A 13415-nucleotide genomic window follows, 5' to 3' on the forward strand; every position below is an offset into this window, starting at 1 on the left:
GTAATCGATGGACACTGCTCTTCATGGACTAATGTTATTAGTGGAGTCCCCCAGGGTTCAGTGTTGGGTCCATTGTTGTTTTCTGTATTTATTAATGATGTTGATGAAGGTATATCAGGCTTAATGTCTAAGTTTGCAGACAATATGAAGATTGGCAGGGTTGTTAATGACACTAATGACAGTATGCTACTGCAACAGGATCTAGAAAAGTTGAGCAGATGGACTGAGAGGTGGCAACTGAAGTTTAACATTGATAAATGCAAAAAACTCCATATGAGTAGCAGTAACCCAAGAGTAACATACCAACTGTGAGGTGAGGTACTACACTAAGGGTAGTAGTGGAGAATGAAAAAGACGTGGGGCAATTGTGCAGTCAGATATGAAGTTTTCTGAGCAGTGCAAAGAGGCTGCCAGAGCAGATCATGGGGGTCTTATCAATGATGTACAGGAATTTTGCTAGCAGGGATAAGAAGGTAATTATCCCCTTGCATAAGTCAATGATCAGGCCATACCTTAGGTACTACATACAAATCTGGAAGCCTCATTTTAGAAAAGATGTAGAGCTGCTGGAACAAGATTGGTGAGGGAAACAAAGGGTTGCTCTTACCAAGAAAGGCTTAAGTTCTGCAAATTGCAGCATCTAGAGACTAGGCACCTGCACCTGCGAAGTTATCTGATTGAGGTGTATAAGGCCTTGAATGGTTTGAGCAAGCTCAGTGCTGATGGGATTCTTCCTCTTGCTTAGATTATGCACATGAGGGGCATAAATTCAATTGAGGAAAGACACCTGTTAAATAGATGATGTGCAGAAATTTGCCTTTAGCCAGCGAGTGGTTGATTGCTGGAATAAACTTCCATCTGTCATTGTGGAAGTTGACAGCTTAAATAAATTCAAACAAACGTTTGGAGTGAATGGATGGGTGATATGGGAATGTTTTTTTTTTTTGGCTGATGCTGTATAAGCTTGCTTTCTTGCATCATATTCCTCTACTAATGCTAATAAAGGCAAGTTGCAACTCTGAATATTCTGTAATCACTCTGAGGATGGAATGGAAATGTGTAATTATTTTTGAAACCATCTGTGATAATTAAATTATTGGTTTTTAACAATGTAGTCTGATTTGTGTTCCTTACTATTAATACATTAAAATTTGCAGTATAATGTGCTGTAGTGTTTTGTGTTATCCACAAGGTCAGTACCATTCCGTTTTTTTATCTCAGTTTATGTACTATGCTCAATTTTATTTTTGTCTTTTCTTTTATTTAATTTTATTTTGTAAATAATGCTTATTACAATGATCATCCCAACCATATACTACAGGGAATTCTCAATATAAGCCAATAAAGAATTACTAATGTTTATTGCAAGATAAATGAATTTTTGAAAACTAGGTTTTTATGTTTTTTTTTTTTTTTCATTAATTGAACAGAAAATAAATATAAGGAAGTGCCCCAAAAAACATAAAAATGTATATTTTATTTAATATATTTTAATTCTCTTATTAAAAAAATCGTTTATACTTGTAATATCTTATTCTTTTTGTGTGTATGTGTGTAATGCATATACAAAAATTGTCAGAAAGTATGTTAGGATGCAGTCATGTTTGTTTCTGATTGCTTTTTACAGATCAGAATATTGGAAGTGTTGCAGGTGGGGGTCGTTATGACAATTTGGTCTGCATGTTTGATGCTAAAGGAAAACAAGTTCCATGTGTTGGGTTAAGTATTGGAATTGAACGGATTTTTACCATAATGGAGATGAAAGCAAAGGTATGTCTGTTGTGTTTCCTTTATTTTTGTGTCTGTTTTGTTTTTACAATTAAAACTGCTACACTGATAATGAAAATGATAAGAAAAAAGTTTTAATGTGTTTAGATTTTTGTTACCTGTTATTTTTATGGAAGGCACATTAGTGTACATGCATTTATTATTCATTTTGCAATACTAAAGTTATTTAAAAGAGGAATACACTTTAATTCATTAATAAAACATCATATTCTTATATTATGTAGAAATATAATCCAAATATACAAAAGTGGCTAAAAAGTAAGTAAAATAAAATTATTATTTTTTCACTTATATATGGTTTCATTTTAAAAAGCCAACAGTGTTGACTTTGTTTAATTAAATAATAGTTACTGGAACAGTATAGTTACTGGAAAACAATTTTTAAGTTACATAATAATTTATTTTTAAAGTAATCCTTGTTATTTATAACTAGGAAATATATTTACAAATGGAAAAAAATTATTTTTTTTCCCACTCAGAAATACTGTCGTGGCAGAGAAGCTTGTTAAAGGGTGATATAGGAAAATTGCTACTTAGGTTATGAAACTGAAAAAGAAAAAAAATAGTAATAATAACTAATTTTTTTTATTTTTTTTTTCTTATCAATGTACCAACCAACCAGGAAAAAAAACCCAAAAAACAGTGATTCCTGCTAGAAATATCAAATATTTCCCAATTTATAAGCATTTTAAGATATATGTTTTTTCACTTTACACTTCAAAATTTCACAGTGACACTGGCTAGCTAAAAATAAACCTGTGTGAACTTTAGTCTTTGCTTAGCTTTCAGTTTATACTGGCATCAGTTATTGCATTTACTCTTGTTCCATTACATTATTAAAATAAAGAGCAATATTAAAAATGTAGAGTTATAGATTGTTTCTTCAAGTGCTTACATTTAAAAAAAAAATTAAAAATATACATTTGCAAATCTTTAAAGCATCTTAAAAAAACTTCTTCAAGATGTTATTTACAGTTTTATCTGTTTATAATGTTAAAATAAAGGATGACATTACAAAGTGAACAATTCTGAAAGTCTTAAAGATAATTAAATAGTGCACCTTATAAATAGGCATGCCTGCTAGGTCGAGCTGGGCATGTCTACCTTAGGAGAACTTATCTTCTGCTGGTACAAATAATTAAATTGCATTGTGATAAGAACAGTATAAACCTGTTCACGAGTACATACATAGATGTATGTTTTCATGTATTTAGGAGAGTGCATATAAATCTACAATGGGTATGCACTTTTTTAGGTACGCCACCCTTTTCATGAAATGGAGTGCTCCATCAGTAACAGCATCACATATTCATATGCAGTATAAAGCAAGTGGACAGATACATAGGTATGCTGTATATGTGCAATTCAGTGCAAGAATGTGCAAAATGAAAAATTTAAATGACTTTGAATGTGGCACAATAGTCAGTGCCAGTATTTGGAAATTGCAACTCTGCTGGGGTTTATGACTGTATCTTCGGAGTATCAACATTGCTGAAAAAATCCAAATAACCAGCCAACAACAACCCTGTGGCTGGAAACAGCTCGTTGATGTGAGAGGCAAATAGAGGGTGACAGAAATATGCGGGATAATGGAAAGGTTGCAGTCAGTTCAAACAGGTAACGCTATATACACATGAGGACATAAATTTAAATTGAAAAAGGATGGATGTATGAAGATTTTCTTTCAGCCAGAGAGTAATTAATCATAGAACAAACTTCATCTGATGTAGACCGTTTGTGTGAAATACTATCAAGAGATGGTTTGTGTGAAAATAAAGGGAACCTGAAAACCATAAAACGAAAATGCCAACACTTGAAATAGTGGCATTTAGTTACAATTTGTGCAGCCAGAAATATTTCCCATTTAATTATTTTGAAAATTGCGTCTCTTTTGAATTTTAGTGATTTATTTTCACTGAGTACCACCTAATGAGTACCACACTTAGTTGATGTGAATTTTTGTGTTGTGAATTCGAATGTCAAATTCCATTTATTGATTTGATAATTATGACCAATTATGTCAAATTCCATTTATTGATTTGATAATTATGACCAATTATGTCAAATTTATTGAATATGAATTCGATAAATTTGACAAAAATTTATTGAATTTGTATTTTATAATTACAACATTGTGTAAACTGATAATATGGCTCCTAAAGAGTGCAGTAAGAAGAAAATTTCAATCAAAATTAAACAAAAATATTTGGCTAAAATTTCAAATTCTGAGATATTTGAACGAATATTAAAATTAAAATTACTATTTTTCGCCGGGGGGGGGAGATTTTATTCCACTGGGGTGAAACTCACCCCACCTCCTGCGGATTCAACACTGATTACACCCTCTCAATAAAAAAAAAAAAAAAAGGAGTTATGTTACATTGGGCTTAGGAACACCAACACCAATTAGGGAAAGATTGGTAAAATGTCTGATTTGATTATTCCCTGTTCCTGTTATTTCATACTGGTGGGCAGATCAGAATATGGTCAGAATGGCATGAATCCTTTGACCCATTCTGCCAGGTGTTGACAGTGCAGGCTGACAACATAACAGTGTAATGAAACGGGGATTGTTTTAGTGGTATATATATTTGTCCTCTTGATACCAGTTGAGCAACATTTAGATGTTACAGGCTATCTGGAAATTGTTTCCAGGAAGATGTATTCCTTTGTGGCTGCAGTATATTGACCTGCAATTGGATTTTTCCATTTGCAGCTGGATACAAGGCCGTAATGTACAGAACTGGTTTCAGAAACATGAGAGTGGTTATCAATGGGAGCTGCCCTTCTGGTATCAGTGTTATTAACTGAATCTCCGAGGGCCCAGCACTGGACTCGTTGTTTTCTGTATTTATTAATGATATTAATGAAGACATATCAGGATTAGTGTCTAAGTTTCCAAAAGATATGAATGTAGGCAGGATAGTTAATCACAGTAATCAGGGTATGCTACTGCAAAAAGATTTAGACAAATTAGGCAGATGAGCTGAGAAGGGGCAACTGAAGTTTAATATTGAGAAGTGAAAAGAATTTGATGTGGATCAGTAATCCCAGATTAATGTACCAACTGTGTAGAGAATGAAAAAAGATCTGGGGGTAATTTCTCAGTCAGATATGAAGTTCTCTGAACAGTTCAGGCAGGCTGCCAGGACAGCTTATGGATTTTGTCAATGATATACAGAAATGTTTTCAGCAGGGATAAGGATGTATTTATCCAATTGTATAAGGCAACAGTTAGGTCATATCTTGAGTACTGCATACAAGTCTGGAAGCTTTATTTTATGAAGGATGTGGATCTGTTGGAATGGGTACAGAGAAGAGCAATTAGATTGGTTAGGGGAACAAGAGGGTGCTCTTACCAGGAAAAGCTTCAGTTTTGGAAATTGCAATGTCTGGGGATTTAGGCACCTGCAAGGAGATCTGATTGAGGTATTTAAGACTTAGAATGGATTGAGCAAGCTTGATGCTGATGGCATTCTTTCTTCTCTTGCATGAGAGGGGCATGAATTCAAACTGAGGAAGGATGGCTTCAGAATAGATTCATCCTTCAGAATAGATGTGTGGAAGTTTACCTTTAGCCAGCAGGTGGTTGATTGCTGGAGTGGATAGCTTAAATAAATTCAAGGAAGAACTAAATTAAACTATGAGAGGGGATGGACAGCCAAAATGGGAAGTGTTGGCTTTTTTTTTTTTTTTTTTTTTGGCTGATGCTGTATAAGCTTGCTTTCTTTTTATCATTTGCCTCTACTACTACTTAGTTTTGAGTAGTTATAATTTTGCAATTATGATTCTTGAAAATACAAGTCTATTTCTTTTCAATATCAATATAATTCAATCATATAATAATTCTTCTAGGAAAGATCTGATAAAATTCCATTAAGTACATATTTTTCTCGATGTCTGAATTTTTATGGTTTCAACTTAACTTTTGGACACCAACATATAACCCCAGGGGCTCACATCTGGTGAGTATGGGCTTGGCATACCAGGGTACTGAGCTGGATATCATCATTCTTCTCTTTCTTGGTGATTCCCTTCTCTCTCTCTCTCTCTCTCTCTCTAGGAATTTTTTTTTTTTTGGCTGGTGCAACAAAATCCTCAGGCTTCCTTGCACCATATAGCTAATGATAATAATAATATATGCCTTTAAGTGTTAATTGGCTATAAATATTATATGAGGTGTGGCAATAAAGTTCCCAGACTGGTGCTGTTGTGGTCATGTTTGATGAGTTTGAAAATAAATGGAAATGGTGTGTTGTATTTCAAACTTCCTTCAACAGATGGTGGTACAGAGATTCTCTAGTAGGCTGACAGGTTGCAAGTAACAATCAGTTTTATTAGTAGCATTACTGTTCAATGTTACGATTTTGCAATCGAGCAATGAACAAATATCAAATTTTGCTTTATACTGGGAAAATCTGCAAAAAAGGATGAAATGTTAAAAACTATTTATGATGATGAAATGTTAAGTCTTATCGATGTTTTTGGATGGTATAAGCAGTTCAGAGATGGATGTGAGGATGTTTGGCATACCATACCAAGAAGTGACCATTTGGCAACTTCTCCAAATGAGGAGAGAGTTGCAAAAGTTTGAGAATTTATGGCAAGAGATCATTGTTTTACATTCAGGGTGATGGCTGATGAGTTGGATGTGAATAAAGAGACAATTCTTCAAATTTTGCTTGAAGATTTAGGGAAAAGGAAAGTCTGTGGAAAATCTGTGCAGCAATCCTCACAGATGAGCAGAAGCAACAAAGATGTCATCATGGGAAGATTTCATCCAGACCTGTCAAGACAATCCTAATTTCCTTGACTGTATCATCACAGAAGATGAGTCCTGGGTGTTTCAGTATGACCTAGAGAAAAGTATCAAAGCATGCAGTGGATTTCAAAATCATCACCAAAACCTAGAAAGTTTTGTTTACAGAAATCCAAGATCCAGATGATGCTGATCATCTTTTTTGACAAACAGGGTGTGAGTCACAAGAATTTTTTCCTGGAGGGGAGAGAATCAATACTGTGTTCTATGTACAGGTTTCTAAGAGTGTTGAAATGCATTTTCTGGGTGAGTTTCGAGAGAAAGGCAGCTGGTTCTTGGTGCATGACAATGTCCCCACACATTCTGCAATTGTTGTGAAGACATTTCTGATGAAAAATAGCATGTTACAGATCAACCATCCACATTACCCTCCCAGTCTAGCACCAGCAGAATTCTTCGTCTTTCTCAAAGTTTGAACTGCCCTCAAAGGAAAGAGATTTCAGAATCTTGAGGAAATAAAGAAAAATGTAACTGCCAAACTGAATACCATCTTTTTGGGTGCTTTCACTAACTCTTTCAGAAACTTTTAGAACAGTGTAATAAATGTATTCATTCAAGTGATGATTACTTTGAATTAAAATAAAACCATTTTTGAGCTCCTTCACCTTGTGTTCTTTTTATTGTGCCTGTCTGGAAACTTTATTTTCCCACCTTGTATATTTGCAATATTACATCCTACATTTGTATAATATTCCAAATGTGCTTTCTAGTCCAGTTAATGGCATAATCTACTAATTTAATTTCTTTTGGAAGAAAGGTTCATTTATATTATAAAAGTAACATAGCTTGTTAGTGCGCTGCATTATGCATTTGCTATTTTTTATTTGTTTTTGCACTTGTGGCTTATTATTGCATGCATTGATGATATATTTTTTTCTAATAAGACATCTGCTAAATCTGTTGATATTTGATGTTAAATATTATATTCAAATAATATAAGGTGCCTCCGTAGCCAGGTGGGCAGGATCAGCAGTGCGTAGCACACGCTTCTTGATTAGACCGGGGTTCAAGCCCGTGACCGCCAAATACGGAGGATGCGGAAAGGTCAGGGAATGACCACCACATATCCCCGGAGCAATATGACCTTAGTTGCTAATGCTTCTAAAAACCAAATAACAAACAACAAACAAATAATATAATTTATTGTTAATATAATACAATATTTTTTTACAGGCTGATTCCAAGGAAGTTAGAACAGTAGAAACTGAAGTTTATGTAGCATCTCCACAAAAAGAAATGGCAGAGGAAAGGATGAAAATTTGTAAAGAATTGTGGAATGCTAATATTAAGGTAATTCTCTTCAATTCAATGATTCATTATTTTATATCATTATGCTTAATGAAAGCTATAATTTATACTTATTCTTTTTGTTGTTTTCATTTCCTTTTTGATTATTTAATTTTTGGAAGAGATTTGGGTGAAGGTAAAGAAAGCCAACATGAGAATGAAGAGAAACGTTGGATAACTTACGCGGAAAATTAGTTTCCTGATACGGCACTCTATCGCTGCTTGCTCGGTAAACAGACAGTAGGTATTATTGGTCTGGAGCAAAGTCGAGAACGATATATTGATTGACAGGTAGGTGTGGCAAACAATGTGTTGATTGGTGCACGATAACATTGGTTTAGTATCACTTTAGTAGCACTCAAAAGCACTAATGGTAACTTGCCCTAATTGCACATGCCCTAATGAATGTTTTCCATAATGGTGAAAAAAGGTCAGGTTACCTCCACTTGAATCCCATGGGAGCTTGATCTCCTCCTGAAGTGGAGGTGGGGGGGGGGGTAACCTAACCTTTTTCTTTAGAATCACAGTCATATTTAGAAATACATTCATAAAAAAATAAATTTTTTTTGACTGTATTTTTATTTTCTTGTTCAATAATATGCCCTAATGGTGAAAAAAGGCCAGGTCACCTCCACTTGAATCCCATGGGAGCTTGAACCCCTCTCAAAATGGAGGGGATAACCTAACCTTTTTTCTTTAGAATCATGGATGGACTAGCTCATAAATTGTTTATTAACAAAATATTAATTTTTTATCGCTGTACTTTTATTTTTAAAGACACTCGTGCAGATACACATGTATCATAATGTCAATCAACACCTCAATAGCTATTCACTATGTATATATATATATATGTATTTAAATAATGACAAAAGTTAAAATATAATAAAATAAATAAATAAATATTGAGCTTTCATTAGAGGCAGCGACACGCAAATCCTCCATATGAAGCCAAGATATATCCAATATTTTAAATTTCAAAACCAAACAAATAAAATAAAACATAAGCCAGTAGTATGGCAAAAACTGTAGAGTGAAAATTAACATAAAAATAACCCAAAATAAAACGAACAAACGGAAAAGGGAGAGTAAAGGTAAGACATAAACAGTAGCCGGAAAACCCTATAGAGAGGTACCAGTTCCGAAAGACGTGAAATATCACCAAAAAGGGTTAAAGGAACTACTAAAAGATAACAAAATCAAATCAAAATAAAATAAAATAGACTGACCATTATGCCCCATATATAGACAATAAAAATATTTTATATCAACATAGTTCCGGAAATGCTTGGTTCCCGACTTATTAACAGGAATGTCTTATCTCCCACAGGTGATTTCCTTCATCACAAGGTACTGACAGAATCTGTTGGATATCCATTCCAACCATGTACTCAAATCAGGAGCAAGCGAATATGCACTTTATGTAAGGTGGTGGATGGCAATGCTCTGGAGGCTCGTTGTTTGTACCAGAAAGGTTCCCAGAACGAAGATGTCCAGACAGGAAAACATTTGAAGGTATCCATTGCCACCTTTGTGAACTTGGGACCTTTACACCTCGTGCTGCCGACAGAGGACAACATCCAAAATCTCCTCCTCTACTTCAGGAGTTGTAGATCTTGGTCATCCTCTGTCGGCAGTATGAGGTGTAAAGGTCCCATGTTCACAAAGGTGGTAATGGATACCTTCAAACGTTTTTCTGTCTGGACATCTTCATTCTGGGAACCTTTCGTGGTATAAATAACAAGCCTGCAGAGCATTGCCGTCCGCCAAACTGTACATAAAGTGCATATCCGCTTGCTCCTGATTTGAGTACCTGGTCGGAATGGAAAATCACCAGATTCTGTCAATACCTTGTGATGACGGAAATCACCTGTGGGAGATAAGACATTCCGGCTAATAACTCGGGAACCAAGCATTTCCGGAACTATGTTGATATAAAATATTTTTATTGTCTACATATGAGGAACTGATTCCTGAAGTTATGCTCTGTATTTTTGAAACACCCTGTATATATAAAGAATCTTTCTTTCTTTTCCTATTATTTCCTAACCTAACGTTTAAGGTTAGGTTATGAAATCCTGTATAACGAAAAATAAAGAAACCTTTTCCTTTTTTCATAACCAAACCTTAATCAACAATATAGTAAAAACACTCATGAACTCCAAAAATCTTCTTTTAATGAGAAAAAAAACATAATGAAGATCATAAAAACGAATGGAACGAAACTTTTATTAATTTAGTTTTCATCAAAAAATTAACCAACGTTTTATTTTTCTTACAAATTTCTTTCAGCTTTAAAAGATTCATTGCTACTATTACCTGTTTACCGTTCATCCCAAAACTATTATGCACTGTTCTTTACTCATAAATACACATCATAATGCCAACCAGTGACTACACAGTAGCTTGTCATCTGTCGCGCTGACCACCAATCATTTCATCGTTTGCCACATCTACTTGTCAATCAATATATCCTTCTCGATTTCGGCTCCAGACCGATAACACCCACTGTCTGTTTACCGAGCGAGCAGCGCTAGGGTCCGGTGTCGGGAAACTAATTTTCCGTGTAAGTTATCCAACATTTCTCGTCGTTCTCGTGTTGGCTTTCTTTACCTTAGCTGAGACTTGTTTTGGTAACCATAATTTGAATTTATGTCTCCTAGTTTGAGCATAACTTAATGCCGGAAAATTTCTTCTTTCATTTTACTATGTGACAGGAATGCAGTTATATAGTAATCAGAGTATGGATTTGTTAAGGGGGTTCAATCTTGTCTAACCAATCTGATTAGATACATTGATGCAGCAACAAAGGAATTGGATTCAAAAAATAATTTTGACATTATATATTTCTGAAAAGCTTTTGATACTAGTCCACATGAAAGACTGCTATACAAATTGGAGCATTGTTGCATTAGGGATAAGCTACTCCTAGGATAAAGGGAGGATTGAGTGGGAAAAGACAGAAGGTAGTTGTCATTGGGTATTGCTCTTCTTGAACTAATAGTATTAGTAGAGTGCCACAGGGTTCAGTGTTGGGCCTTTTTGTTGTTTTCGATATTTATTAATGATAATTGATGAATGTATATCAAGTCTATATCTAAGCTTGTAGATGATGCAGGTTGACAGGGTGGTTAATGACAGTAATCAGGGTACACTACTGCAATAAGATCTATAAAAATTGGGCAAATAAGCTGAGAAGTGGCAATAAAAGTTTAACAAAGTACTGTATATGGATAGTAATAATCACAGAATAATATACTAACTGTGTGGTACCAAACTAAAGGTTGTGAAAAATGAAAAAGGCCTAGGAGTAATTGTGCAGTTAGACATGATTTTCTGATCAGGGCAGATGGGCCACTAGGACAGGAAGTCTGTCAGTGATATAGAATAATTTTTTCAGCATGGACAAGGAGTTATTTATCCCATTGTATGAGGCAATGGTTATGCTGCGCCTTGAATACTACATGCAGGTCTGGAAACCTAATTTTAGAAAGAATGCAGGTTTGTTAGAACAGGTGCAGAGAAGAGCAACAAGATTAGTCAGGAGCACAAAACTGTATTCTTACCAAGAAAGACTACAGTTTTGCAAATTGAAGTATCTGGAAACTAGGCACCTGCAATGAGACATGATTGAGGTTTAAGATTTTAAATGGATTGAATCAACTAAATGTTGATGGCATCCGTATTTTTTCTTGAATAGCACACATAAGGGAACATAAATTTAGAACATAAACAGAGAGTATTTAATTGTTGGAACAAATTCCATTTTGTTCTGTGAAAGTGGGTAGTTTGAATAAATTTAAGGGGCATTAGGCAAATTATTAGAGGAGGATAGACAGAAGAAGTGAGGAGGTTTTTTTTTTGCCAATGCTGTATAACTTTGCTTCCATATATCATTTACCACTGCTAATACTAATTAAGATAATTAGCCCCCTTCCCCAAGCCATAACTTTATCACAGACTATTTTATAATTAGTCTGGCATTCATTGTCTTGATAACTTTATCAGTTCTTTTGTTATTCAGCTATTTTAGCCTTTTCCATTAAACAGTAACTCTTTAATGATATACAAGGGTTGAGAGCTTCTAGAATTACAAGGGTAGATGCCCTCGAAGGCTTAAAAGTGAGGGGCCCATCAAGTTCTCAGCTGCTCACACCACTGCCAGAGCTTGCACTTGGTCATCATGCAACACAGCTGCATCCCCCAAGGCAGAATGCGCTGGTCCCAAAGGAACTAGTAGTTGTTGGTGACTCTATTGTCAGGGAAACATGCTTTGTAAAAAGGATAGGTGGAACAGGACCAGGGTATGTCTGCCAGGGGCAAAGGTTGATGACGTTGTAGAGCGGATATTATCTTTTAAGGACACAAAAGGTGATATAGTTGTACATGTTGACACTAATGATATTAAGAGTAGGAGACCGGTGGAATTACTTAACAAGTACAGGTCACTGTTGAAAAAAAGCCGTGAATTAGGATTGAATTTGAAAGTGTCTGCAATTCTGCCCAGACACGATAGGAGGGAGTATATGATGAGAGCCCTGTCAATCAATTCGGCCCTGGAAAGATTGTGCAAGGCTCAAGGGGTAGAATTTTTTTTATCCCATCCCTGTAGAAGCAGGAGAGACTGCTTCTACAGGGATGGGATACACTTAAATAGAAAGGGTGCAAGAATGTTTGCTGATGCTATCGAGGCAGTGTTAGGTGGGTCGGAAAACTGCTAGATTGGGGGAATGCAAGGACTAATAGATTAACAGTAGCCACTGGCAGAGGTGAAAGTGATTCTTGCACTGCTTCTATTGGAATGAGCCGCAGCCTGGAAAATAAGATGCAGGATATTTCAGAGACTGCTGGGGTACAAGTAAACACATTGGGGTACAAGTAAGCACATGGGTTGTGTTAGGGTAGCTAAGAAAAAGAACAGGTGCATGTATACTTGCATGTACACCAATGCTAGGAGTTTAGTAAATAAATTTGATGAATTTGAGGTATTGCTCAAAACATCAAAGGCAGATATTGTGGGGATTTCAGAGACGTAGTGTCACATAGATATAAGGAATGCAGAACTGGAATTTGGGGAGTACAATGTCTACAGAAGGGATAGACAGGATAGGAAGGGAGGAGGGATTATGCTATTAGTTAAGAAATACATAAAATCCAAGGAAGTGAAGCCAGTCGACATTGCTGGACAGAGCAGTGTCGAGTCGGTTTGGTGTGACATAAGCACTGGGAGATCAAAATTGAGAGTAGGAGTGTGCTATAGGCCTAATGACTCTGATGAGTATAATAAGAAACTGTACAGGGAAATAGAGTGGGCCAGTAAATCAGAGAGTCTTATAATGGGGGATTTTAATTTCCCAGATATTGACTGGAATTTGGGGGCTGGTCACTTACACACTAGCAAGGCTTTTGTGGATTTATTGGATGATTGTTTTCTACATCAGCATGTTCGGGAGGCAACTAGAGGGAGTAATACTCTTGATTTGATTATCAGTAGTGATTCTTCATGCATTAAGAATCTGCA

The 13415-nt window shown here is 35.5% G+C and overlaps 1 protein-coding gene across 1 annotated transcript in view; it reads left to right on the forward strand.

Annotated features, from left to right (window-relative positions):
• The window catches only part of LOC150079660 (histidine--tRNA ligase, cytoplasmic-like), a 129270-nt gene that overhangs the window by 94266 nt on the left and 21589 nt on the right, over positions 1-13415 (forward strand). Inside the window, exons 11-12 of the mRNA XM_090383156.1 lie at positions 1628-1770; positions 7781-7897. Coding sequence (XP_090239282.1) covers positions 1628-1770; positions 7781-7897 — 260 coding nt within the window. The remainder of the gene's footprint in view (positions 1-1627; positions 1771-7780; positions 7898-13415) is intronic.

The sequence above is a fragment of the Mastigoproctus giganteus genome, chromosome 10, assembly GCF_048544385.1.
Source record: "Mastigoproctus giganteus isolate SK-2022 chromosome 10, ASM4854438v1, whole genome shotgun sequence".
NCBI lineage: Eukaryota > Metazoa > Arthropoda > Arachnida > Uropygi > Thelyphonidae > Mastigoproctus > Mastigoproctus giganteus.